The sequence below is a fragment of the Patagioenas fasciata genome, chromosome 6, assembly GCF_037038585.1.
Source record: "Patagioenas fasciata isolate bPatFas1 chromosome 6, bPatFas1.hap1, whole genome shotgun sequence".
Taxonomy (NCBI): Eukaryota; Metazoa; Chordata; class Aves; order Columbiformes; family Columbidae; genus Patagioenas; species Patagioenas fasciata.
In genome coordinates, this window is record NC_092525.1 from 38,621,191 (window position 1) to 38,643,971 (window position 22,781).

At 43.5% G+C, this 22,781-nt stretch overlaps 1 protein-coding gene across 2 annotated transcripts in view; it reads right to left on the reverse strand.

Annotated features, from left to right (window-relative positions):
- NIBAN1 (niban apoptosis regulator 1) overlaps window positions 1-22,781 on the reverse strand; it is a 58,075-nt gene that overhangs the window by 28,174 nt on the left and 7,120 nt on the right. The window contains exons 2-6 of one of the 2 annotated variants that reach the window (XM_071810567.1): window positions 18,374-18,796; window positions 4,096-4,226; window positions 2,688-2,819; window positions 1,905-2,019; window positions 735-902 (exon numbers count right to left, since the gene is read on the reverse strand). In XM_071810567.1, the coding sequence (XP_071666668.1) occupies window positions 735-902; window positions 1,905-2,019; window positions 2,688-2,819; window positions 4,096-4,226; window positions 18,374-18,635 (808 nt within the window). In that variant the 5' untranslated portion in view covers window positions 18,636-18,796. The remainder of the gene's footprint in view (window positions 1-734; window positions 903-1,904; window positions 2,020-2,687; window positions 2,820-4,095; window positions 4,227-18,373; window positions 18,797-22,781) is intronic. The other variant, XM_065842109.2, reaches the window with a different exon arrangement.

Below are 22,781 nucleotides of genomic sequence, written 5' to 3' on the forward strand. Positions count from 1 at the left end.
ATTTCACAGGAGCAAGGTTGTTTTTGTAATCCTAGCAAGTCACAAATTGGGGTTTTTTAAAGTTTTCTAGTCTAACATACTCAGAAAGTGAGATTTAAACTTTGCTGTTGTGCAAACAATCATTACTGTGTCTAACACACCATTCACGTCCCTCCTACAAAGCTTAACCATGGCTGGGGTTTGAGCTGCCATCTAATCACCCACAGAAAACACAGGATGTCTGAGCATTGGTGATGTATATATGACATTACAGAAAAGTACTGGGAGACTGTGTTCCCTCCACAGCGTATAAACCTGGTCAATTATATCTATAATGTATGTGTCAAGCTTGCAAACACAGGTGAGAGTTTGCCATGCAATATCTAGTAAAAGTCTCGTAGGATTTTGTATCGTGATACCGGATTTGAAAGAGCTGACTGAGAAGTGAACGCCACTTTCATTGAATCACAGAATCACAGAATGTCCTGAGTTGGAAGGGACCCACAAGGATCGTGGAGTCCAACTCCATTCACTGCAGTTTTCTACCCAAGATCACTACACCGCAGCTCAAATCCCACCTACCTTTGCCCCCAGCAAAGCAAAAAGGGCTGTGCTAACACATTCCTCAAAGCACTGAAAGCCAAGCATCTTCCAGAAGCAATCTGCATTTTTTCACAGCTTTTTTTTACAATAATAGCTATTTAAATCCTGGCGGGGGTGACTGAGGCAGAGGAGGAGGCCGTTCCTGCACTCACCGTGGTTCGCATGTCTCACGCAGTCCCCCAGCACGGCGCTGAACTGCCTCTGAGCTCCTGGCTCCGGGAAGCAATAGTAGCTGTGTCGGGCAAAGGGCTGCCACAGGTAAACCGGGAACTCCCTCGGCAGCTGAACGAAGGCTTGAGCGACCTCCTTCTCACTCGACCCTACACAAAAGAAACCCACATGTCCACTGGAAATCTGCAAATTAGGGCGTTTGGCTTTTTTCCTCTGCTATGAAGGACAGGGGGACACAGCTGGGATGGGCAAACTCAGCAAGAACCAACCACCAGAGCAACCTGGTGTCCTCTTGTGTACGAGGTGGCCAGAAACCACACATTTTTCGTAAAATTTCAAAGAAACTATTTCATTGGACTGTAGCTGCTAGGGAAAACGTTTTTATGGCAAATAAGTGGGCAATTCTGGTCTCTTCCAGATAGAGACCATATAGGAGCCCATGGTGTTCCATATAGAAACAAACTGCTTTAAACTATGTAGGAACAGCAGCAGTTCCCCTGTCTCCAGGGTTTCCAAACATCCAAAATATGGCCTTAGGAACTGTCCCTTCAAGCCCTTGAATCATAGAATCAAGGGGGACACCTCCCAACAGTCAAAACTTGAAGTGGCATGAGACAAGACTTTAAAAAGAAAATCCTTGTTGTCCTTATCCCTTTCCTCATGTGGCATCCAAATCTGACTCTGAAACATGAGATTCACTCCCTTATAGCCCAAATTTTCTCCATTTTCATGGAGTGGGGTGGGGGCGGGTAGGACCACAGCAGTTCCCATCCCCGAAACAACAAACTGAGCAGCAGCAACCTTCCTGCCTTCTCTGTGGGACTTATCATCAACTCTGAGTCAACACAGGCAGCTGGCACCTAAAAATGGAAACAAATAAACCAGGAATATCCACAAAGCCCGTGAACAATGGTGGTGCGGTTCCTGCCCCGCTTCTGCACAGCTTCCAGCGGCTTTGTGCCGCGACGCTGGGAAAAAAAGCAGCCAGGATTTCTCTGAATATGAGCTTATGGCACCTCTCGTGTGCGTCCACCCTGGAGCCGTGTTTGGACATAAAAACCAGGCTGTGCATATCTTCTGGTAGCCCATTTTAGAGTCTGGCCTGAAAGCTTGTGCAGAAGAGGTCTGTGTAAGAACACAGCAGGGCTTACCAAGAGGATCTGGAAAATGTTTATCAGACAGCAAATTGTAATCTTCTTCTGAAGTCAGGACTTTGCCTCCTGCAGGAAGAACATGACATTTTGGGCTGGCTCCTTTCTGGTAGGCCTGGAAAAGCAAGAGAGAGGGAGTCAAACAAAGATTTAAGGAGAGGGAAACCATAAAATACACAACTCATAAAGCTAATATATGTGAATATTCCCCAAAGGGAAATTTTTTCTGGTCAGACTGAGTTTTTGATATGTATCCTGTCAAATGTAAAACACAGTTAAATGTAAAAAACATGTTTTAAAATAACCTCTCAGTTCTTATCAGCCATGGTCAAGAGTCGGGGACAGAAGGGAGAGGAAAAGAATGGGATTTTCTTCAAAGCCCTATTTGATTTATCACCCAGACTCACTGGTCTACAGCAGCTGCCGAAAGAAAACTTCACTGTAGTCAACCTGGAGCCACCCAAAAATGACTACTTAAAATCCAACTGCAGAGGCAGGAGGACATATTACAACGATATGAAGATAAGAAGCGTTTTGTGACACGCAAAGGGAGGTTTCAAGTGTTGTTAAAATGTTTTGCTTGTCCTTGCAAATGTAAATGGCCAATGCAAAACGCTTTGTTGTACCCTCAGCCATGCCCGTGCTGTTTCCAGCCAGCTCTGCAAGGCTGGAGCCGCCTCACCGAGGACAAAGTTTCACCTGGTATTGCTAAAAGCAAGGCGGTGGCAGCAAATCCAGTTTCCTTGGGGGCGTAGAAGAGCATTAAGAGGAAGAAGTGTTTACCTCTTTGGTCTCAAAGCAATCCACAGTGTAGTCGTTTTTGATAACGACATATCTGTCCTTCCACTTCTTCAGCTCCTCAGCAAAATGTAGCACCTCTGCCTCGTACAAGACCGTCCCAGCTTCCGCCAGCGGCTGCAAAGACAATTTTTGAGATTTGAAATTAGTCTGGGTTACTGACCATTTTGAAGCTTTTAGGTCTATATTTCCACAGGACTGCTTGCTATGAGGGCTTTGGGGTCTTCAGATGCAATCTGGAGTCATAAACATCACTCTGATTCAGGCAGATACCACATACGCAACCAAATTCTTGTAGCCTGAGGTGAGGAGGCAGCAGAGAAGCTCTGCCTTCCAAAAATACTTGCAGATTCCTGAGACAGAGACATTCTTATTTACCTTTCAGTTGGCACGCCGAATGCAAGATGACTTGTAGTTTGTTATCTCCCATTTTCCACTACATAACATCAATGAAAACATTTCACTGATGCAGCAAAGGGTTTTATTACAAAACAGTAAATTATTTCCCATCTCTTTGTATCACTTTTGCACCTGTGCTCTTGTAACCGATATGCATCTTTCTGAAAGACGCAGCTCTTCTATTATCCCACCTTTAACATTGCTTTGGTCTATTCATTTCAATATATTATTTCCAAATCAGCCAAAAAATATAGATTTCTATCTTCTTAATATTGAAGGCTTGTTCTCTGCATTTTCCTCTAAGAGGCTTTTGTCTCTCTTTTTGTCTTTCCTTCTTTAACAAAAACCAGCTCCCCATAGCTCACTTTGCAGTGGGGATTATTGCCATCATCTTCAGGGAACCCTGTAGTGATAGCTGAAAAGTTTAACTGAGTTTCCCATACAAATTTCTGCCCTGAATGTAGGATCTCTGCCCAAGGATTCCTACAAAACCTTGCAATCAGCAGGAAGCAACTCGTTATTGTCCAAGCATCTGACTCTACCTTGATGAAACACGTTTTGTACCCGAAACTCGTGTCGTGGTTCTTCTCATGCTACGACGAGACAACCAAACAAGATCAAAACAAAGATGAATTTCCAAAAGTAAACTTTAAATCTGCACCCAAATGCAACTTTTCCACAAAAACCTGCCTGAAAAAAATCAAACATCTGCACTTGCAAATCTATTGGCTACGCTTGGGTTGCATATAAGAAAATACACAGGTAAAGTGTCCTAGATGCAAATGTATTCAACTATTTAATATAAGAAGCTGAAAAAACACTTATGTACTGTGCTTGTATAGCAGTCAGTGGCTGACACCCTTCCAGGTCATGTTTTTCAAACATCATGGCTTACCAAATGCATGATTTAAACAGCTAATGAGTTGTTAATTATTTTAGGAGAGCAGAGTTGTAGGGCAGTTGGAGGCCGGAGAAGGGCTCAGGTGCCTCCTACCTTGGTTTTCAGGAAGCGGGACTGGGAATCGCGATGCTGCTCCAGCTCATCCTGCACATGCTTGCAGAAAGCCACCGCGTATTGGCGCCTGTAGTGCGGGCTGAAGTTTTTGATGATGGCCTCTGTTTTCCCTGAAATTAAAAGATTAAATTGTATTTCATGCCCACGGGTTCAGAAACTGTCGTGTGGAACCAAAGCGGTTGTCACCAGCCACCCAAAATATCGCCTAAGCGTACGATCGGCCACTTTGTCAGGAAACCCTCGGAGATGCATCCAGCTGTTGTGATGACCCGGTTTGAACGATATAGAGAAAACACTGCGTTTCAAATATTGTCTTTCCTTCTAAGAGTGAGCAGAACAAACCCCAAATCCGTTTCTCTAAGAGAAGATGCTATCAGTCGCTCCCTAGGATGTGCTGCCACAGAGCTGTGGATGTTCAAGAGCTGATAAGGTTTTAATAAAAACATATATATGTAAGTGATACTGGGTAGTGTTTAGCCATATTAGCCGATTTTATCACACAATGAGATTTTAAAGCTGACTCAAAGGATATTTTCTAGGCTTGGGCACTGCAGGCTCTGTTTTAATGTAAATAGATACTCAGTCACGCCGCAATGAACACTCATCTTGCATTGTCTTGCTACAATCAAGATCTCAGCAGCAGCAATAACAGCAATAAACACACTGACAGTCTCATTTCTGGGAATCCTAAAGGCATTTCCAAGTAATTAACTCATTAGCCCTATCAAAGAAATAAGAATGCTTGACAGAGAGGGCAGCGAAGATAAAAATTAAAGGCATGTGCATGTATGTGACTCAAAGAATCGGTGGCAATTTGAAAACTAAAACCTAGACTATGATTTAAATAGCAGCTGGGTACTGGAGAGAACTCTTTCTTCCTTGTATTAAGAAGTACCATGACAATGTGGGGTTTTTCTGAGCATACACAGAGAAAGATAATTTCACACCACAAGCAATTTTGATGCTTTCAAAATTTTATTCCGTTCTGCTTGGGGGAAAAAAAAACAACTAATTTTCTGTATAAGGCAAAAAAAGGTAGTTCCCAAACTGTGATTTCTTAAAGCCTTTATGCCTTCACTGGGAGTTTTCACGATGTTTCTGTCTTTTCTACAACAGGCTGTGAGTCTGCAGCAGCTACGATGAAATCAGAGAAAGGTCTCGACATATTTGCTGTTTCACATAAGCGTAAACCTTCCAAAATAACCCTGCAAAACTTTCTGAATTGCTACCGATCTTACTGCCGTTCGGTTAAATGTCAGGGTAGTTCCCAAAACGTTCATGCCCTCTTTTCGTCTTAAAGATCAAAATAAATACGGATAAAGAAAGAAAAAAACGTGGATAATTACAAGAGTAAGCGCATGGGGTTTTACAGGAGCAAGGGCATGGGATGCTGTGGTGTAAAAGATGCTGTGGCCCAGGATTTACCACTTCCGGTTACCTTATTTCCATTTTAAACGCCTAAATCTGTGTGGCTGAGACTGCCACGGGAAAATAGCTCACTTGATAAGGAATTTGCAGAAATGGGGAACAGCAAAAGCTTCTGGAAGGTGCTCATTTCAGGTCCAGCTCCAATTTGCTCCAAATGTGGGATATTACCAAGGATGCTAGAGGTAATTTCATCAATTCGGATAAACAGCTGCAGTATTTAACGACTCCTTAACTGCCTGATAAGGAGGTTTACAGCGCTGTAGTTACATGGACGTGCCCGCAAAAGAACAAGCTGCACATCACGGGTGCTCGGCCGCGTGTCGGAGCCGTGACACAAAGCTGGAGGGATGTCAGGAGGTTTTCGGGTATTTTGGTTTCCCACAGATTTACTTGTGGGACAGCACCAGGTGATAATCTGCACTCCACTTTCAAGAGACCAGATTTTTCCAGACCTACCGATTATAGGATGCGCTTGTGCTGCTGAAGCAGAAAATCCCTGCCCATCTGAAAGCCTTTTAAAAACCAGCCTGCTCAGGTGGAGGCAGAAATTTATTCTCCAAATAAGGATGAAGCTTCCCAAAACCTTCTTTATAGCTTTATTCTCATTTTTTCTCCCTTTGTGGTCCCAGCCAGCAGTAGGATGTTGTTGGCCCCAGCGCCGGCTGAGTTTCCTGCTCAGGGTTTTCCCCTATTTTCCATCGGGGCTTTTTCTTTTCCAGCTTGCGGTGGCCTCTTAATCTGCTACAGGGGACTCTGGACCTCACTTGACCGCTGCCTGCATCCTGCAGGAAAAAGTTGTAGAGGAAATGGGACAAAGAACAAAATTCTGGTGTTGGGAAAAAAAAAAAGCCCCGACAATCGAAGGAAATACCTATGATTTTGGCAAAGCCTTTCAATTATGGCTAAATTGGCTCAGAAGTGGGATTCTTCAGTGTCAACATTGCTTAGATCAGCTTAAAGTGTGATGACCAAAAAGAAAGGAGCTACGCAATTCATAATATATATAAAAGACAAACATGACATCATTGTGAATTCTATGTGCAGAATATATCAGAACCTATTAAAACACGGACTGAGGAGCAAATGTTTTATGGTGTTCAGTCGCGAGCAATAGAAACTCTTCCCATGAAATGATAACAAGGGGTAACTGGAGATAAAATACTCCAGAGCAGTTGAAAAATGAGTTCCCCCAATTCTTTTCCAAATTTAGTGTGGCTTGTTTAGTCAGAGCTGTTTATATGGAGCAAGGCCAACTTTCCCACTTGGTTGGTCTGGCAACGGCGCAGCTCCAGCCCATGTAAATGTGACCTGAAACCCGATATTTATCCTCGGAGAACACATAATTTGATCATCTCCAGTAAGAGCCTGCAAGCAACCAAAATCACCCACAGGAAAAGACGCCAGCAATGGAAGTGGAAGGATTTCTGTCAAATCAACGTGGCGAGGGTCCCTTCCTCCTTTCTTGAGGGTATAGATCCTGCTCCGGGATAAACTTCGCTAATGTTTCATGATGCATCCATCCACCCTCCCACTTGATCATGGAAGTTTAGCACAAGTTTCAATACATCTTTTAAGACTAAAAATTCAAGTAATTGCACTGAGAAACAAGAAATATCTGCTGGCTGCCCACTGCAAATTGGCAACCCCCCCAAGCTTGCTTCTTCCTGCTTCTCCACCGCCTTTGACCTTTTTAACTGCGCACAACCCGCGCTGGACGCTTGTACAACTCCAAGTCATCAGACCCACACTATGTCCTCAGACACCCAACTCTTTATGTCAGACTTGACTGCTTTTATTGAAATAAACTGGCATCCAAGTTTAAAAACTAAAGGCAATCCTTGGCAAGTTGTCCCTGGAATTCCTGTTGGTTTCCAGCCCAGCGGGACGGCCACACAGAGCCCGGTCACCTCGCCATGCCACGCTCCTCCGCTCTCAACCTGGTGCCAAATGGCCTGGACAGATGCAGGTCAGGAGAATTCCGAACGGAAGATCAGAAAGTAAGTTCTCGGCTGGCACACAAGAGATGTGTCGTTCACACAAACTGGGCTTCAGCCAGTTGGACGTTAGGAAGGGAAAGAGGTAAGGACTTGCCATAGAAGGTGTTTTTCCACTTCAATATCCATGTTTGGTGGCAAGATAATGAGTCACCATCCCTGGAGGGGTTGAACAGACAGAGATGAGGTTCTCAGGGACATGGGGTAGTGCCAGGGGTGGGTTAACGGCTGGACTTGATGATCCCAAGGATCTCTTCCAATCAAAATGATTCTGTGATTCCAAGAGTAGCAAGAAGACCCTCACTCTTTATAGCACAACCACTTAATTCAGAATCTTCTGAATGGAGTTTTCAAAAATACCACAATCAGTGATACGAATCTCTTTGGAAGTCTAAGGGATTTGTCTTCTTAAACCATTTAAGCCCATTGGAAAATATCATTTGCACCCTGAGAGACATGAACTGTAAAAATAAGTAGATGATTTTCTGTATCAAAGCAAACGCTAGACAAAATAAAACCTAAAAGAAACAATAAGCATTGTGCATGCTGAATGCCAGCACACCCAGTACTTCGAAAAGTGTAAAGTATTGAGACAGAGCAGGAATGAATTACTTTGACCTTGTATTTCTTTCACAAGTCCACAAAGCCATCAGAAGTAAACATAAAACGATCAGTTGACCGTAACCACATGGTGTTTCACCAGCCAGGAGTGCAACCCACAACTGGGGACATGCACTTAAATGATAAACTAGAAACTACTGGGTGCCTTAATGGTATTCAGCAAATTCAGTACCAAGCTTTAAAATGACTCCTATCCATCCATCCATTCACCCACCCACCCAGCTGTATAATCTTATTCTCATAACCCATCAGGGCAGCAGCTATAAGAGTTAAAATAATTTCAGTGTTCAGCTCCTGTGTCGATGCATCCCAAGTCCAAGATAAACACCATCTCTGATTGAGGTGAACATCTCAAATTGCAGATGCTCTGGAGCCCCGTGAATTGGCAAAGCTCTGAATCGGCAGCTCTGAAACAGGTTGGATGCTCACCGTGAACAGAGAGAATCAACCTCTGCCACGATGCTGTGCGTAAAGCTGCTCTTCCCCAATTCACCTGTTCATTTCAAACATCATTTTCACTTATTAAATGCATCTGGTAACCAAAAAACCCACAAATTACCAGCAATTCCCTCTTTCTTACAGTCTTCTTTCTCGTGTGGTACTTGTGGTACCACCCAGAAACTCTTTAAATCCAAGGGCTCCCAGGCTTTATCCTGCCCATACAGGGAGGCAATCCAAAATACTCTTTGTTATTGAAAGCACAGCTCAGTTTAATCTTTATTTATAGAAAGAGTATTTTGATTATTCATGAGTCATGACTTACTACCTGTTATGAAAAAAGGGATGACAGACACAAATCCCATGTTCTGATGTGGCTGAACTGTGTCTCCGCAGGTTTGTTTGCACTTATTTAGTCAAACCAAGAAGATCTCTGGTGGAATCATCTCTCTTCCCCACGTAGACACACTACAAAATACAGTTTACACTTGCTAAAACATTGAAACCAATTATTTACTCTCAGTTTTATTGTGTATTAATGGAGACTACGCTCATTAAAAACTCATAATGCCGCAACTACACACACCCAAATTATCCATCTGCAATACAGACACTGAATTGCACGGGTAAAATTCCAGTTAGTCACTCAAAACTCAATGCATAGGAGAGAATAACACCCACCACACCTTAGATCATCCTCTTCCTAAACCTCAACACCCCTTGGGTGCTTAACCCAACTTCTCTAGAGGATAAGTGGGAAAGTTGATTTTTAAGTTCATGTAAACTTGATCCACAGAAAAGGAGGAGCCAAAAATAACAGGCTCCATTCCAGCCTCGCAGATCTCCCTTTCTACAATTATACTCGAGTACTTAGCTCTTCCTCAAGTGCCCTGCTAAATAACACATATGAAATTTTATACTGAGCTGCACAATTATCCCACAGATTTCAATAGGTTTATACAACTATCATGTTCTTCTCGGGCAACTTCATGAGCATCTCGTATTTCAGAGCGAGCAGACAGACCTCACAGACTCTACAAGAAGGCCCTGTTATTTTACATTAATTCCGAAAGCTGCCTCATTATTAAAAAATGCAGAGCAAAACACAGAGCGCTAATCCTGCTTAAACACAGCGCGTCTCTTGGGTCAGACCCAGAGACTCATTCCAGGATTCCTTTCCCCTTCCCTCCCTGACTGGGATCAAGAAAAACCTTCTCAGGAAAGCAGATGGAGATGCCCTTGTTACAAGGAAAAGACAAGGGGAGATGGGTACAAGTTACTCCTGGGGAGATTCCGATTGGACACAAGGGAATTTTTTCCCGATGAGAACAATCAGTTGTTGGAAGCATCTTCCCAGGGAAGTGGTGGGTTCCCCAACACTGGATACTTTAAGATTCATCTGGACAGGAGGCTGGGCCAGCTTGTCTAGACTGGGCTTTGCCAAGAAAGGTTGGACCAGATGATCCTTGAGGTCCCTTCCAACCTGGGATTCTTTGATTTGCCATCTCTCATGCTTGGGGAAATGGATGGACAAGCTCTCAGGCCAGAGATGGGTCCTGCACAAGCAGCTCCACCAGCATTGCAGGAAGGAGAGGCCATGAACCTCAGGAAACCATCAGATCATCGAACAAATCCCAGAATCATTTTGGTTGGAAGAGACCCTCAAGATCATGGAGTCAAACCATAACCCACCCCTGGCAGTGCCCCATGTCCTGAGAACCTCATCTCTGTCTGTCCAACCCTCCAGGGATGGTGACTCCAGCACTGCCCTGGGCAGCATGTTCCAATGTTTAATAACCTCTTCTGGGAGGAAATGTTCCCAATATCCAAGCATTAGGCTGGTGCAGGGACCGGGGAAAGCAATAGGAAGGATCTGAATTCTAACCTTCAAATGCCTGAGCTGCAGCTGGTGAGAGGCGCCCTGGTGTGGAACAGCGGGGCCACCAGCTCCGCAACGCTCCTGTTGCCGAATGGTTATTTAGAGGAGAAATGAGATTTCACAAGTTGCCTTTGCAATTGTGTCAGATTAAAAAAAATAAATTCTAATAATCACAAATTACATAAAGGCCAAACTTGTGGTTAGTCAAGCAGAAACAAGCGCAGCACGAGCCAGGGGTTTGATTAACACCGTGTCAGATAACCTTACCGTTAAGGCTGCTGAAATTTATCCTTTATTGGTAATGGGGTTACAAGCAGCGATGCTCTGTCTAGAAACACATATTCACAGTCAAATTCAACAGGAATAAGGTCTGACAATCCTTTATTTATAAGCTTACTTCACCACACCAGAAGAACCAGGGATTTAAGAAAACAAATTAAGCCAACCCAGTTCTTGAGGGCCACAAGAAGCTAAACTCTGTTCTCTATTATGTATTTGCAGTCAGTTATTTCACCGCCCGACCATCCGCAAGGTAAAATAATGAAAAGCATTCTCACATCGGAGATACAGATAACAGAAATAACCATCTTCACAAAACACTAACTGAAGGTTTTTCTCAATATGTGGATATTTATACAGACACACATCCCTGCACAAGATTAATTTTGTGGAACGCTTGGAGCGCGTTCACATAGATCCAGGAGATATTTTTGCTCACTTTTTTTTCTTAGTTCTTTTGCCAAAATTATGCCATACTAGACAGGTCCATTAGAATACAAGATTACTCAAAAGTGTTTATGACATTGGACATTGGTACGAGCACACATGTCCTTCCACGCGAGGCCTTATTTATGCTGAGGTTACCTTAGGTTAAAGTTCCCTTTATTCCCCTTAGGTTATAACTTGTTTCGCCATCAGTAAGTCAGCCCATTTTATTCCATTTCTCTTCAACAAACACACAAACCCCACAAAATGGAAAAGGGCTACGTGTGGATAACAAGAGGACAGTAAAGGTACCATCGGGCACCTGCAATTTTTCTCACTGAATTGTAAGATGTTTGATTCCCTCTTGGCTCCCGTATGCCTTGCCCTGGTGCTGTGCGGTGGAAGGGTGTCTGGATGCTCTTGCACTCTCTCAGGCCACCTCCCCTTGTGGTCTTTTGACACGTTGCTTTCTTAGTAAAGCTGTATTTTTAAAATTCGATCTCCGCTACAGCATCCCAAGTAGTTCTTTCAAGTCAAAACCACAGTGATGTATGTGCTGCGAACTTGCTGAAGCTTGGGGTAAAATAGCAGATGTGCATTTCACACAGCAAAGGAGACAGAACTATTTATCCCTATCGGATGTAGCCAACAACAGAGGTCTTCATATGGACAGACACACAACTCTTTGTGAAAACCAAAAATCAATGGAATGTTCTTTTTCCCTTTTTAAAAAGGACAAACAAACTAATATATATATATATATATATATAAAAATATAAATATATATATATATAATTAAGCTTCTAATGAAACTTTATATTACAGGAAGAGGAATATGTAAAATGCAGTTCACATTCCAAGGAATTTTTTTACCCCATCTCCCACTTGGACAACAGAAATGGGAAAATATTTCATTTGTAGTGCATTTTTAGTCATTTGCTTCAGGTTCTCATTAACTTCATGCCATAATACTGCAAGATGGATGCAAGGAACTTCAATGGTTATCACTGCAAAACATGATTAAGGAGAGGATGAGAGGACTCACCTTATAAAACCTAGAAATTAGAGTGAAGCATCATTTCAAAATCCCCATAATGTACCACCTATTTTATTGTTTCAAAGCGTGGCAATACAACGGGATCATGATGCCACTGGGACTGTGCTGGCCAGCCTGTGCTTGCCCTGGTTAAGCCACAATTATTCACTATGACTTTGTGCAAGCTGGTTTTTGCACGTGTATTAAACACACTGAAAAAGTATTTCCATCATATCATCCATCCATATGCAGAACAGCAACCGGTGCGAACTAGTGGTTTTAAGCTGGGCAAATGAAGCGCTAGATGAATGTTTCTTAGTTCTAAATGATTTTTCCTAATATGTGGTTAATTTTTCTATGCCTTAGCTAAGCCAAACTAGACAAATTCTCCCTGCTGATAGTCTGTTCTCAAGTTCAGAAAAATCAGATAATATCCTTCAACATGTTTGCTAGATCTTTAGAAATAAATGGATTTGAAAAAATCGTTGCATTCGCGCTTTGCAAGAAATACTTCCAAGCATTTAAAGGTCTATACTCAAGCAAATAAAAGTCTCGTGTTTTACAAGCGAACACTTTTCTGCTTCTCTGTGGATGACAATAACTCCCAGCCAGCAAAACCACACCATTCACTGGCTTTTAAATTCTGCAGAAGAGACAAGAGGAAGCGTTTGCACCTCATCCTGTGGGGAGGAAGGTTCCTCCCCACGGCTGCAAAAAAGCATCAATTAAAGTTAAGAGCCTAGAATAAAAAGCATATAATTATTACACGAATCTGCTCACCAAACCCTGTGTAAAACAGGCTGGTTTTCCACTAATATACAGATGGGGAAGGGAAACTAAAGCTGTGCAATGCAACAGAAAGGCTTGATAACACAAGAAACACCACAAACACTTCTTACCCTGTCTGGTTTGATACAAGAAGAGGAAGATGCACCGATGCTCAGCTGAAACTAGAGACCTCAACCAAGTCTCCTCTCACCCTCCAAAAACCTGGTATGAATAAGGAGGTCTGATTTTCTCACTCAGACTCTACTATAGTGGCTGCTACTGCCCCAGCGTCCTGGTTTGGGATAGGATGCGGTCTCTTGCTCTCTTCCAGTTGTGAAACGGGTCTTCCCTCACGAAACCAACGCAATCGCTCCAAAAGCCCCTGCTAAATTTAACCTAGAGGGAACCCATGAGCAGAGGCAGAGAAAATGAGAAAAAAAGGGCATGAAAAGAAAACGCAGGAGAAGAAGTGAACAGGAGATGGTTGTCTGGGGCTTCCCAACATGGGAGACCTGCCAGTGGCCTCCTTTTCCTTCTTTTCTCCCACCCAAATTTGAGCAAGGCCATAATTAAGATCCCAGTATTTCCAAAGCACTGTCAAAGAAGGAAAAAAAGGGACACAAACTTCTTTCTTTCGGCAAAGCTAGAAGGCTTTAATTCATCATTCCTTACTTGGCAGAGTTTATGTCTTCCTGAATTAAAGCTGGGACCTGACTAATAAAAGTATACTTTCTGCTAGCAAATTTGGAATTAATTCCATAAATTTTACCCTGAAAAGAGTTGAAGTAAAAGCAAAAGAACTCCCAACTTCCTGCAATTGCAGGAGTATCAAAGATGAAGCGTTGCCTTTGCATTCAGCAGGTCTGCTCTTCCTACAACCAGCCAGGGCCAGAGATCCAGATGAGCAGCAGCAGAAGAAATACTCCCCGGTCACAAGGACGTGGGTCAGGGGAATTTAAGGAAAAGAAGAAAAGAAAGGAAAAGAACTGTGTTTAGAAATAATTTGATGTAAATGTAGCAGAGGACACATACAAAGCAAGACCTTTATCTCATAGTCACTCATTTGCAAAATGCTGGGGTTTAAGGTCTAATTACTCTCCGCAGGTGGAGTCTCCAAGGCGTCTGGTGTCCTCCATGGAGCTGGTTTCACTGAAGCCGCTTAAACACAGCGGAATCGAGCTCCAAGCGCTTACAGAGCAGCCACTTGACAGTCGGCCAAGTGTTGTACATTATTCTTCTTCCGCCTGGACGAGTTTCAGCTCCTCAAGCGCTCATGAAAGCACCACCAAGAAGACAATAGGGTTAGCACTGGTGTTTGTTTTTCCCATTTCTCAGAAGGCTTCCCGGGAAGAAGCACCAGTTGGCTATTGTGTCTCTCACTAAATGTGTGTTTGAGTCTCCTCGGCCGCTCAGTTCTTCCGCTTCAGTGTTTTAATACTCCTTCCTTTTTGAAAAAAAAAAAAAAAGATAAGTTGCCTCATTTCCTCTCCATTTATCTTTCACGTTCAGAAAAGCTTGTGACAACACAACGCAACTTGAAAGGAAAAAACCAAATCCAAACCACCTTCTTCAAGCGCCGTGTTTGTACAGTTGGACCATGTGAGCTTCTGGGCTCGGAAAAACAGACAGGCAGGTTATTGTTAAGAAGAGGAAATTCATTCTTGATAATTTATTTGGAAATAGTTTGGTGGGAGCTCTCCTGCTGGGTCACAGTACCTCTGTGTACGAACATGCCAGAAGTACTTAGCCATACACCACAACTTGTGGTCATGTGTAACCAGAACACATCAGAGGCCTGTTTTTTTTGTCTGTGGCAATCTTTGGTGGCAATACCTCAATCAGTGCATTTAACCATCTGCTTTCAGTGCTCTTGCCTTCATAAAATCAATCACGTAGCTCTGATGTTATAAGTCTCGTTCTTCCATCATGGGTCTCCATAAAGTTCTGTCCATCAGTCCAGTCTGAGCTCCAGTCAACGCGGATGCTGATACTTTTTGGAGAAGAACATGGTCCTCTCTTTTGCTTGTCCATTTCAAAACTTCAGTTCTTCATCTTGCTGTGTTTTGTAAAATGTTTTATTTGGGGGACTGAGAAAAAAAAAACAGCCCTAGGAACGCAAGACGCAAGAGCTGATAAGAATAAAAGAAAATAACTTTGAGCGATGAGAGTTTTATCTGGCAAATTTATGTATATCAGATCACATTTTCATTTTCTGAATGCAGACGTAAGTGTTAGTAATGCTATTTTAGACATATTTAGCTCCTGTCTACCAGACTGCACGTGAAGCACGCTGTCACAATTCGCTTCAGCGGGGAAGCAGCCAAGCAGCAATCTCATTTACAGACTCACAAGAGTGGAGAAGGATGCTCAAGCCCTGTGGCAAAAGGGGTCACAAAGCGTGTATGTTAGCACAGGTCTTCATAAGAAAGAGCAGATTTTGGAGAATAAAAACAACTATGATTATGTGGTGTTGCTTTGAAATTCTACAATGTGTTTTTCTTCACGGCTTTCCCCAGAGTCCTCGGTTAAGCGATTGCAGAAGATAAAGGAAAGACTGTGAAATGGTTTCGTTTTTGCTTCAGCCTCGGCAGGTCTGCTCTGCAAAAATTTGCCATGTGAGTGTCCAATATCCACAAAGTGCCTCTAACGGAGTAATGCTCATCCTGAATCGCAGCCAAATCCCAATTCCTCCACAGGTTGCCTGCATTTACAGGCTCCAGTTGAATTTCAAGCCCTGTTTGCATCCTCCGATGGTGGCTTCAAGTCAGCCTGGGTGTTTCTGAGACACAAATGCAGGGAAAGCTGCATAAATCCATTTTCTATCTTCATTCGGGCCAACGGGATTCACCAACCTGATGAAGTGCAGGATGAGCAATGAATTTCTATGGAACATTTTCCCACCTAATAGCATTTGGTGTGGCTTCAAAACACCCTCAAGAGCTCTTTAATCAGCAACACGAACCTCCCTGGAGAGACTTTCCTATCCCTTACATTATTCCTAGAGGCCTCTACTGCACAGTGCAACCATCTCTTCCAATCAGATGCTACTCAGGCTATTCGTGCAGTAGCAAAATGTCTTTGTACCCTGGGACATAGATTCTTTGCTATTTACCCTTTCAAGCAACGCTGAGCAATTATCTCACCAACGTTTTCACCATAAGCTTCACATAAAACCAGCAGCTTCATCCAAACAGGCGGGCTCTTCATTAACTGCAAAGCAGCTCAGTGAAAAGGATAATAGAATAAGAACAGGCCACGAATTTTGGAAAATTGTATTCGCAAAATCCACCAATACAATTCGTGGATTCTTTATCATTTCCAATGCAAAACCAGGGAGACAAGGAGAAACAGCGTTGAAAAAGCGCATCTTACGGCCTCCGCTTTGCACCGAGCTTGAATAGCAAAGACGCACCAAACCTTCAAAAATGAGCCAGTTGGGTTGAACCTTCTGGCTCCAAAAGTTTGGGTTTAAATTGAGCCAAGACTTTTTCTTTGCATGTCTCAGAAATCCAGAGGTCAGGACAACAAAACACAGGCCTTGGGTTCAACATACTGGTTTCCAATTTAGCTTGCAGGCTTGCCCCCCTGAGAACATGTGCCACAGCTAATGGCCACAAAAAATATGTTCTAGGAGATGATAGTCTCTTTTCAATCAGTAATAAGGTCAGATCTTCGTGTTGCAATTACTTCACTTTTAGAAGTAGCTCTGAAACTAAGAGGACGGTACACATGGTTGAAGATTAAAAGGCATCTTTAGAAAATGGGTTTTGCTGCCACCGTTGCGAGGCATCTTCTTGTGTTTCCAGGACTGCTGGGTACCAACCACCAGCCTCTGAAGCTCTGAAAGTCTAAACACCAGCTGAAGTTCTTAACATTACAATTTTTGCTCGGATGTATGGAAAATATCTGCTTAATGTGCTTCAGAAGAGCCTTCTGTGGGAAAAAAATGGAAGCGTCAGATCTTATCTCATTCAAGAACGACTAGTACAGAGTAACGCAAAGCAAGCTGGAGGAGATAACACAGCCCTGGCTTCGAGATTGAGCAGATATCCTAACACGCTTTATGAACTCTTCACTTCCTAGGGTTTCTCCAATTTGTAAAATGCTGTCTCTCGAAATCAAAAGAAAACATAGAATTCTAGTACATAAAGAAACACATCAGAAACAAAAGGAGAACTGTTCTACCGGCCAGCAAACACTTTTCTTTAAAGCTATTTAAATAAAAAACCAAGTCTTTCAAATGCATTAGAACTACCTTTTTTGCAAAACTGTGCTGGAAAACTCATTTTTTAAACATACACTCTTCTTTGCATGTCTACTGTATATAAAAGGCATTTCTTCTGGTTAACATATTATTCAGGCCGGAATAATTACACATCAGAGAGATGCCTAATTAGCTAATCTTTAAACTTTCCAGATCTAAAAAAAGATCCCAAGGCATGTTTTATGTATATAGAATGATGTCAGCTGACAAATACGTGGCACAGTCCGTATTATTGTGGTTGTAACCAAGAACCACATGAATCTATGTTTTGGGTTTGTCTTTGCATTAATCGAGATGACAGGACTTCTGAAGGAAAGCAAGAGCGTGTTCTGTAATCCTGAGAATCCACTATGAAGATAAAAGAAAATCAGCCACACAATACAGGAAATACAGAATATAAGCAATACTGCATTTTATCAGCAGCGTGCACTTTCTTGGAAGACTCCATAAGGTTTTAAAAATCAAACAGCTGCTGCGAGAAGCAACAATGAATAGAAATACTTGGATTTACGACTAAAACTAACAGGGGACAGAATTGACAAAGAAATATTTGCAGTTACCATAACCATATTGTTTTAGACTTACATCAGACAAAAGCTATTTCAACAGGAAAACCTGTCTTAGCCAACAGCTGGAAAACTCATAGCCTGATTCTGGAAGGAAAGGGGACTTATTAGTTTTTACAGATGTCTCCATTCCCACCATCCAAAAGGAGCTAAAGCTACGAACAGAGAGATGGGCCCCATCTGCCACACGGCTTTCCCATCCTCCCCAGGCTACGCACGCTCACGTCTCTGGCATCGATTCAGCCTACACATCTATACTCACAGAAACTCAACCTGACATTCTGTACAGCGCCCTCAAATTCGGCTTTAAATTCATTTTTGGTTCAGCATCCCAAGAGCAGAACTCTAGACGACTCTGCTATGAAAGGGGCTGGATTTTATTTTAAAAAATTGCTCTTTTGCAGACAATAATAATAAAAACACAGGCACAAAACTAACACCTGCCAGCGCCAAGCGTGACGGGGAGAGCACAGTGACTCATCAGTTGACCACGCTTCCTGCTGCTTAAATATTTAAGGCACGCGAAGGAAAAACCACGTAGCAAGATGAGTAACTAACCAACCACGAGCTCTCGCTCAAAATGACCACATAGTACTTGCTGCTCATTGGGTTTGTCTGTCTGTTTATGTTGGTAACTCCCTGGTATCGCAGTGTGGTATCGGTTTGAGACATCCCCAGTCTGGTGTGACGTGCTGAGCAGCTCTGTGTTTTTTCCACGCGTCAGGGAAGTCAGTGATAACTTCAGATCCTTCTTCACTTCAGGCACAACTTCTTCGTCCAACAAATCCCAGCGCTGCTTCAGTTTAGGATTTATCACCATTACTTGGCCACAGCTCCCAAGGGATCACCACAAACACATCAAGCTCCAAACGCTCCAGCTCCAAAGTCTTGGAAAGAAGGGTCTTTGATCACAGATCTCAGGTCGGACATTGTTTGAAAGCAGCTTCCTGCTGGGCCCTCCTGCTCTCAGCTAAAAAACAGCTGAAACGCAAGAGCAGGAGGAAGGGATTGAAGCTCTGGTGGAGAACAGTGAAATACATGTAACAATACAGGGACCTTCATTCTACAGCTTCTGAAGGAACCACGCTAACGAAAAACCCACAGTTCCTCCAGTGGCACAGCAATCATGTACCACGACATCAAGCAAGGACACTGCAGTCGTTCCCTAAGGAAAGCACCCACCACTTAATTAAAATATCTCAAAAGGAATGAGAGAAACAGGAGCTGAACCCTAATACTGGGCCCAAAAAATGCAGCATGGCCAACCTAGCAGACTGGTGAAGTATCACGCATCTAGAAGTGCGGATAAATTACGATTCAAGTTTAAATTAGGATTCAAGTTTTCCAGTTGCCTTGATTTTGATGTCCAAAGAGAGAGGGGCTCAAATCCTGCGTCAGTCCACATGGACACTGATATTCTTCCCCCTTCCTTAGGTCTGTTTTTGATAAAAGGTTGATGGAAGTGCTATTAACATCATCTTCTACTTAGCACATCATTTGTTTCTGCAGGTCAAAAAGTTTTTGAACATCCTAGAGATCGATTTCTTCTACTGAATGCATTGTGATGGCTGAATTGAGACTTTGGCATGGGCTTCAAATACCTTACAGACGTAGGTCGAACTTCAATAAGGGTCTTCTCTGTGGGCCACCAGAGGGGCAACGGAAATTCCAGCTGATGCCCTGTTTCCTGGCCATAGCTGGAAAGCCCATTGCAAATTATCGAGCGTGGTAAAAACACTAGCAAAGAACTAAACAACTATGACTACATTTTAAAAGCACATGGAAAACCAGAACTCACATCTCCTCTGTATCTTTAATTCAGATAATCCCTTTTCTTTAAAATCACATTGAAAAGTTCCATTTCCTAAGTATGGTACGTGCCCCATTTATTGTGGAGCTCTGAAAGTTCGTGGTGTGGTGAGCTGGAAACAGCAGGGACTTGATTTATATTTAAGGTAGGTAAATGCCACATTGAAGAACTAGATCCTGTTTCTGTGCCTGCTACAGTATGGATAAAACATATGTCACATACGGCAGAAGCTCCCAGGTGGCTCCTGCCATCTCCTTTTTCCGATTTGCAGAAGTGCTGAGCACCTGCGGTCACAACAGAGCATGGCCAGAGCCCAGCTGGAAATCTGGGGAGAGCATTAAAACAGCCGATTCCCTGAAAAATTAAGCACTATGTTTGTCAAGCCCCAGATTCACAGCCATAGCTCCTGATATATGAAATAAAACACCACCACGTAGCACAGCATCTCAGCAGGAAGATCAGCTGATTGATGTCTGCACCGCGCTTTGTAGCTTGGCAGGTGTACAGGAAATCTCAGAAGGGAAAAAAAACAACAAAAAACCAAACCCAAACAACAAATCTGGGGTTTCCTACTGTATGAAGCCAACAGAAAAACACACCAAAATCTGCCTTTGCATCCTGGTCTCCCTCGAGCGTCAGCAGTGAGCTCAGGGCTTCAGACCCCTGGACCTTTTCAGCTCAAAGTTTATGGTTGGAAGTTGTGTTGGTTTTGTGGCATCACCTTCGTCTCCAGGGGTGAAGAGCTGCTGGTAGCTGTGGGTTTCACAGTTATTTGCTACACTGCACAGAGGGCAAATATGGCAACAGCAGGGTTTAGTTCAGCAGGAAAGCCCCGGCAGTGGTTAGAAACCCTCCCCACTCACCTCGAGTTTCCCTTATTCCAGCTCCACGTCCCCAAACCCCTTCCCTCCTCTCGCAGGATATACCTGAGCTGTTCAACAGAACATCCAGAGAAAGGGAAAACACGTTTTCTTTAGCTTAATTCTCACCAAAAAAACCCCCAAACCTCATCCATTTTAGCCACAGTTTTCTCAAAAATGCAATCTGAGGCAGGCGCTCAGCATGGAAACTTCTGAGAAGCTGAAGACTGGGAAAGCCTCATTTGCAACTGAAAACAGTGGAAAGTGTCTGGCAGACTAAATCGCAGACAATGATATTACTTACAGAATATCCCAAGAGCAAAAAAGGCTTTTTTTTCCCTTTGCACAGACTCTGCCATTAAATCTTTGCCTGGGGATTTTTCCTTCAGTGCAACCACTACAATACGTGGAATATCGAGTGAAAATATGCAAGGATCCTCTGTATCACATTTGATAAAAGCAGGTTGGTCATAAGACAATGTTCATTGAGATACTTAACATCCCCAATGCTGCTTCAGTAATCAGGTCACAAACATGACGACCAAGCTCAGCAGAGAATAGCAGCACAAATAGCAACCATGGTTTCATGCAGAGGAAGGAAAATACCACGTAAAGCTTTAAAAATCGCCTCCTAAGGTAAGAGATGAGAAGAGCACGAGCTGAAAGGGTGAGTGAGCTTGATGCTGAGTTCCAGGAGGGTGGTGGCATCTTTTGTAAATTTGAAGCAATGATGCCCGTACGTCTTTGAAAAAAGGAAAAGCTCCTTGCCAGGCTGCAAGTTTCCAGATGCAGTGCACAAGGCAATTTTTTTAAGCTGGGATCCCAACTAAAAACCAGTAGTAAATCCAGCAAGACATTACTCCAGCGAGTGATCCACCACAGGCAACAAGCAGGGGGCTTTTAGAAATCGTATGTGCAGACAGAGCTGGCTTGTGAACTCAGCAAAATCTGCAGCTACCTTGACCTGGGGAACATAAACCTTTGTGGGAAATCCCAGATGTTTTTATAATAGAAAGAAGCTGTGGGCATTTTTTTCCTAAGGTTGGCTGTGCAAGTATTTAGCGATGAGGAGCTGGTCCCTGGCATGTACCCCAGGTGTTAACCCAGCGGGGCTGGGACCGCGGCAGAGGCCTGGTCGTGCTCTGGGGACGGACACAAGCTGCTCCTCCTGGTCCTGGCACTCTCTGGCCCCACTTCCTACACATTTGGCTTTGCCTTCGTGTGCTCTGCCTGCTTATACAGTAAACAACCGTGAACAAGGATCGCCTTACGCTGTTTGTGTAATACCACCAATGCTCTTTGTGAGGACCAGCACGTCCCCCGCACAAGAACTAATGTGCAATTCAGGTGCAGACAAGCTTTTCTGCAAGTTGCCTGTTGCAATGAGTGAGAGCCGCAGTCAAAACGTGCATCACCCTGCAAAGCACAATACAGAATGAACCTGGAAAAAACAGTGGCATTTTTGGGGAGCTGTGAACTGATTGTCTTACACTGTTAGGAGGCTGAGGGGAGACCTTCTGAACTCTAAACTGCCTGAAAGGAGCTTGGAGCCAGGGGGGTCAGGCTCTGCTCCCCAGGAACAAGCGCCAGGAGCAGAGGAAACGGCCTCAAGTTGCGCCAGGGGAGGGTGAGGTTGGATGTGGGGAACAATTTCTTCCCCAAAGGGCTGTGGGGCGTTGGAACAGGCTGCCCAGGGCAGTGCTGGAGTCACCATCCCTGGAGGGTTGGACAGACGGACATGAGGTTCTCAGGGACATGGGGCAGTGCCAGGGGTGGGTTATGGTTGGACTTCATGATTTTGAAGGTCTCTTCCAACCAAAATGGTTCCATGATTACGAATAATCTCCTTATAAGTCCACTATCATTTTAAGAGGCATCACCCACTGCTGGTGCTGTCAGTGGGGAGCCCAGAAACAGGTTGGGCACTGACGTGCGATGCCGCCTGGACAGACACCATCACGAGAAGGCACCACATTCATCACAACAAAGAAAAAGAAACAACCTGAAGACCAGCTGACTTGCTCACTTTGCATAAATCTCAAAAGCAGCGGACCCACCACACAAGCAGCAGAAAACTACCCGACAGACGCTCGGCTGATTTGGCACTGAACACGTTGTCCACAGCGCAAGCCTCCGTAGCATCTGCACACTCCTCAGGGACCAGGCTGCTCAGGGCAAGGCGGAAGAACAGGCTTCGAATTAAGATCATCACGAACAACATCAAAAAGTTATTTTTAATAAGTATTTTTGGATCGGAAAATTTATTTAGAAAAAATAAATCACCTGCTCTATTCCT